The 6,075-nt window shown below is 41.8% G+C and overlaps 1 protein-coding gene across 1 annotated transcript in view; it reads left to right on the top strand.

Annotated features, from left to right (window-relative positions):
• The first annotated feature begins 852 nt into the window (after positions 1–852).
• The window catches only part of LOC102298500 (collectin-12), a 49,261-nt gene continuing 44,038 nt past the window's right edge, over positions 853–6,075 (top strand). The window contains exons 1-2 of the mRNA XM_005922490.3: positions 853–1,152; positions 2,157–2,207. Coding sequence (XP_005922552.1) covers positions 1,146–1,152; positions 2,157–2,207 — 58 coding nt within the window. The 5' untranslated portion in view covers positions 853–1,145. The remainder of the gene's footprint in view (positions 1,153–2,156; positions 2,208–6,075) is intronic.

Raw genomic sequence — 6,075 nt, forward strand, 5'->3', positions numbered from 1 at the left:
GCTGAAAGCAGTCCGCACCTCCTCTGTCCCCACAGGAGGAGGCTCAGCAGGAGGGCCGGGGACCGTAACTGCTTTGAAAGGCTGTGCAGCACAGATGTAGTAACAAGTTTGGTTGTCAAGTTATGTATAAAGTTATGCAGAAATTGAGTCCAGTGCCGGAAATGAAGTATCTTAGCTTTCACAATAAAAGCGTGCCTAAATTAAATTTAGATACCATAAAAGCACTTAGAAAGTCTAAAAGAGAGGACAGAAAATGTCATCTATATGTTGTTACAAATGACTAATAGATTAGTTCCCCCCCTAAATATGTCAAAGAAAAGATTTTGAGCTTGACACAGAAGTTTTTTTCTGATGTCTTGAAACCAAGAACTGTGCAAAAGACCCGAGGCATCCTTCATATCTTTATAGTTTACTAGGAAAATATGTGCAGTCATCACATAATGTTGAGGTTCGAGCTGTAGGAAAGCCAGTGCACGGCAGAGAGTGTTCTATTGTGTGTGTTTTTAATTCAGATATGCTTTTATTGCATCAGCAGTTTGTTTGGAACGAGTGCCATGCAAAATCCTATCCTGTAGATAGAATTTAGGGCTACGACTTGACAAGAGGTGCCAGGTTTTCAGTAATATCTTTTGATCATTTGCATTGTTATATTTGATAAACTGAGATATGTTTGGTATTTTTTCATAGAAAGAAGAAATGGGAACAAATTATGTGAAAGGCATCTTCATCTATTAGGCATCTATTTCATCTTCCTGAAATAGGTTGTATTTTCTGTGGTTTAAGGGGTGGAAAAGAGGTGGGGCGACTACAATTTATTCTGAAAGGACCACCGGAAGCACAACTTGCTGCTTTGTGTAACTTAACACTGGTCTAAGTCTCAGCTCAACTCTCCTTTAGCTCAGCGCTCTGGGATCATCTGAGCTCTCCCGCAAACACTCTTCTGAGCCACAGCGAGCAAGAAAGCAGAAACGATGGGAATTTAAACTGAGAGTCATGAAAGTCAATGCAGACTTGTAGCTTTAAAAAAAATCCTTTAATTATAGTGTGTTGGAACAAGTTTACACTTCTGCACTGGATGGTGAGATGCGCATAAAGTGACAGCGGTCCTCATCTCTTCTACAGTTCTCAACGAGTGATAAAACGCCATGAAAGGTACGTAACTGTTGCTGCAGAAAGAAAAGTGCAAGACCTTTACTTTCATTCAAATATTGCATTGATTTAACATGTAAGTGTTTCTTTGTGTTCTGCGAGTGCGCACATCTGGATGACATTACGCTACTGCGCAGCAGAAGTTGTAAAATGCAGTTTTTTCCACCACCAGTTTCATCCCATTGAAAGAATTAAAACACCAAATAATGTTTGCGCAATTTGGCCGCTAAACTAATAATGTGAGAATTAAAAAAAAAAAGCCCAGATCTAACAAACGAGAGAAAAGAGAGGCTTTAGATGCACTTGATTTTAAGCATGAGAAAGAGAAGGGTATGACTGATGATGACCAGTGAGCACCACCTGCAGAGCTTCATCACTGACTGCTGTGTTTGTGCTTAAACTCCAACAAGTAGCCGATTAAAGACAACAATCTGCAGGCGTTCTAATTCATCAGCATCTTCCTCGTGTAGAGTGAACTGGAGGGGAATTAGCACTCAGGAATGTGTGATCCACTCTGCAACAGTGGCTCCTGATCTAGTCTAAACGCCCCCCCTTCGTGAAAGTCATCCCTCCCTGGCTCCCCCATCACTCCCCCTTACCCATGTCACCCTCCTCCTGGCCCCATCTGTTAACCATTACCAGTGATGTTCTCTGTGCTCCGCTCCAGTCTTCAGTGCAGTGTAGCAGTGTAATTAGGGTTTACTGTCAACAACCCAGAGAAACCGCAGCCTGTGGTTTTTACAGTTCTGTGGACCTCCTATCTCTAAACTCACACTCACACATACACAGAGGAGATGATACTCTATTATCTCTAGCATAAATCCTCATTGGCTGCCCTGATCTTTGTATTTAAAGATAACTTTATACATTTTTGACTCTATGTAGCAGCCCGGTAGTGTCTCTATCACTTTTATGTTATTTATGGAGTTCTAACAACTGTCTCAGATACAGTGTACCCCTAGTTGTGTGACCTATTTATGTCATATGTTTCTGATTATGTCACGCAGACGACTTTGCAGACGAGGAGGAAGTACAGTCTTTTGGATACAAGAGGTTCGGTGAGTGAGACGTGACCTTTTCTTCTTTTTAATCACAAAACTCCTTTTTTGTGTTAATAAAAAGCCATGAATTAAAGGGCCTTAGTGTGTGGGCCCACCTCCTTCTCTCTTTCTGTTGCTGCATACCTACAATTACCTGGATATTTACAAGCATGTTGCTCTAATTGAATCATTCTATGTCAGGACAGACAGCTGGCTGCCTGAACCTCATCTGTCCCGATAGTCATCGCTAATGGTTTTGCCTCTGATGGCAGGATTTTAGGCTGAACATAAATGTGGCTGACAGTCTGTGAGGTCCAGCTTGCCGCAGGCTCAACGACTGCCGACAGAGCTCTCCAGATCAAGAAGTTTCAAAACCTCCCCTTTATCCACTTAAACCGAGTCACTTAAACATGTTGACTCACACAAACATGCCGAGAACCTCAAAAATGTGGCTACTCAAACTCAGACTGTAGTCAATGCATGTCCGTCTGTTGTGGTACATGCATTTTTGTGTGTGTATAGAAGTGTGTTCATGCACAGGCAACATATGTTTTTTTTTGCCCAGTTTACAGAGGCTTTCTTTACAGATCTGTACATTATGAATTATTTGAAGGCCTCTTTTATCCTCATTTCCACTCTGCAAGAGAAGCTTTACATGACTTACACACTCTTTTATTTTCATGCTGGGCTCTGGTGCATACCTGCAACTTATTCACTGTCTGAAGCAAGCTTCTTCTTTTAGCTTCTTTCCCTTTAAGCCAACTTTGTGCTGATTGGCTGCCCCTGAAAAACAGATGGTTTAAATACCATGTGGGTGGGGTTTCTATGCTCACAGTCAGAGCTGTGTGCCTGAGATTTGGATCATTTGGATCAGTCTGAAGCCTGAATCTTAGGCTCAGAGGAATTACTTCAATACAGTCTGACCTCATTATTTAAAACTTTGGTCACAGCTAATAAGCAAAAGCACAATATATCCACTTTAAAGCAAAAGTCATTAGTGATTAGACTTGCAACATCTTACAGTAACTAAAAAGGCTGAATAGAGATTAAAATACATGAAAGTAAACAGTGAAAAATTAGACGACAAAGCAGAACATCCAGTTGAGCTGTTGCAGCAGGATCTTGTTTCCACGATATGTCCTCCAGCTGTTATGACCACCGATGCGGTTGTAACCCAAAAGCAAACAGAGGAACAGCAGCTGACTATCCAGAAGGTTTTTACCAGTCTACAGTCTAAATACATCAAAGCTGGTATCCTACTGAAGTTAATCCATCACTGTCACCCTCTGTCTTATAAAATTTGGTTACAAATTGCTGAAATTTCAGTTTCCCGACACACTAAGTGTTTAACGCAGACTATTCTTGCCCTCTAAAGATTGCTCTCTGTAACAACAGGCAGTCCATTTCCACTTATCACTGCACTACATTCTGTAATGATTGTGAAAGTCAGCAGTAGCTTCGGAGAAAGTATCCTTGTGACTCTCTGCAGTTTTGAAGTGTTTTTCTGCCAAACAAATAGTTCCCATGACTAATGCATCCTAATTTTTAGTAATTTGGGCAAATTGAGTGTTTTAAACAACACCTCTGCTCAGTGTTTTCCCTCAAAGCCAGCTTTAATACCATCCACTCTGCTCCAGTAATGCATTTTTTCCCCTCTTGCCCATACATAATATATGTTTAATGATGTACAGTCTCTCCATCACAAGCACTTTTTTAAAAACAGGATCTGCTTTCAGTTGTTTTTCTGTACTTGCTGCTGATGTGCTGTTGGGTTCACTGCTTCAGCATATTCGCTATTCATGCTTTTGGATAATGCTTAAAAACCAAACCAAGGGACCAACCCTCTGTCACACACGCTAAAGAGCATTATCATTATTATTCTCACTGCAGGCATGAGCACATGCCCCATAACTGCTCATCGAATTGCGATCAGGAGTCTCAGAGTCGCTGTATTCAGGGTGTTACTGGAGTATGACTCATTCACACACAGTTTGGCCGAAGTCCGTGAGAGTGAAAAGGAGGCAGCGGGCTACGCTGTCTAACTCAGGACCAGCGGAGACGAATTCAAGCTGCGTCCAAGCACACGGTCCCTTTCATCCCAGTCACCCGAGTAGAAGCATCCTGTTTGTCTTTCTCTGTGAGCGCGTGCAAGTCCCCGCTCATATATTACATTAGAGAGCCGTGGGGAGGGTGGGGTGGGGAAGTCAAATCCAGCTCACTTTTAACTTTATTCAAATGAACTTTTGACATGTGGATGAGTAGGACAAGAAAGCCGCTGAACTTCTAACTGAGTGAAATTGGTCCTGCTGGGACACGGCAGCTGTTCTGAGGGGCCGGCTCCGGGGGTCTGCTTCACCCCTCCAGAGCCTTTGTTGTGCAATAGAGCCGCATTCATGCAAACCCTCCCGAGCTCTCATTCTACCACTATTAGTGCTATAATGTCAGTTCACAGAAGGGAACAAACAGTTATTTCCTCCCTGCATGTTTTGCTTTAATTCACTGCGGTCTCCCAGGAGACTGATAGTGTTTAAACTGTCGTGACATGTCAAAGCTGTGAATGTTGTGTGAATATCTGCCCAGTTTATAAAGTCACCACTGAGCTTAAAAAAAATAACACGGGGCGAGTTAACACGAGAAAGAAAGAACACTCAAACCCGCTGGTTTTTCAAAGTCACTGTGAACAAGAAACGACATCTATAATACGAGTGGGCTTTGGCATCCTTTCATATACACATTTCACATACTTTGCATTGCTACTGGCCAATTCCCAAAGTGCTCCAGAAGTTTTTGGAGAGAGCGACGGGCTCCCATAAAATTCCTGAACGCAAAGAAAATCATCTTAGGGAGACGTGAAACATAGAGATGTGAGGAATGAGCAGCTGTCAGCAGGTAGATCATGCTTTCCATATGTCGAGACCCACAGTTGGGCCAGAGCCTGGCATGGTAGCTCTCATCAGTGCGTTAGCATTTGTGAATGAATGCATGAGAGGTGGCTGGTGGCTCCATATTTCTGGGTAGAAGCGATATTTCTTGTTGCATAAGAAATCAAACATGATTAGAACAAGATGTTTCACGCCAGTGCTGGTTGAAGAAATTAGTCTTAAAATAAATTGTCCGTGCTTTGAGTTAATTGTAAAAAATGCTTTTGAATGCAGTCCGCTGCACAACTGTAGGATAAAGGACCAAGGGGACCACTTACTTGTGTGATTTGCTTTTCTCTCTCTATCAAGGAAGCAATAGAAAAGATAACCAGTAAAATTCCACATGGTTTAATTTTTGGCTTCATCTTTCCAGATGGTTGTTTATGAAGCGCTCGTCCAATTCCTGAAATTCCAGGATTTGATGTGTTCACCTCGGTTTTGTGATAAAGTGCAGATATACAACTGTAAGGAAACTCCACACTGCTTTCATTCACTTTCTTCACTGTTTTGGCTGCAATTCATATACAAACCAGCAAAGTCCGGGCTCCCTCTTTTCTGCATATAAGTATATAAGGTTTGCATTAAAAAGTGCAATGTGTAATATGAACACATGTGAACCAGTAATGCGAAGTGACCACATGCTGAAATATCTTTAAAAGTACATTTGGTGATGTTTGTGCTTTTGCTGACGTGCAAAGTAAGAAGTCGGCTTTATACAAAGATACACACTTGCAAGCACAGACATACACTTTTTAAACAGAGTGAGCTGTTTCTAATTCTTTTCTTTACTTAAGCATCATCCATAAGGCATGGATATGTCATGTATATTTACACAAATACAAATATAGACATGCATTTTCCACTCGCTTGTATACAAGTGTAAATGTACACCACTCAGGCACACACACACACACACACACACACACACACACACACACACACACACACACACACACACACACACA

The sequence above is a fragment of the Haplochromis burtoni genome, unplaced genomic scaffold, assembly GCF_018398535.1.
Source record: "Haplochromis burtoni strain Fernald_Lab_line unplaced genomic scaffold, NCSU_Asbu1 Contig_58, whole genome shotgun sequence".
Taxonomy (NCBI): Eukaryota; Metazoa; Chordata; class Actinopteri; order Cichliformes; family Cichlidae; genus Haplochromis; species Haplochromis burtoni.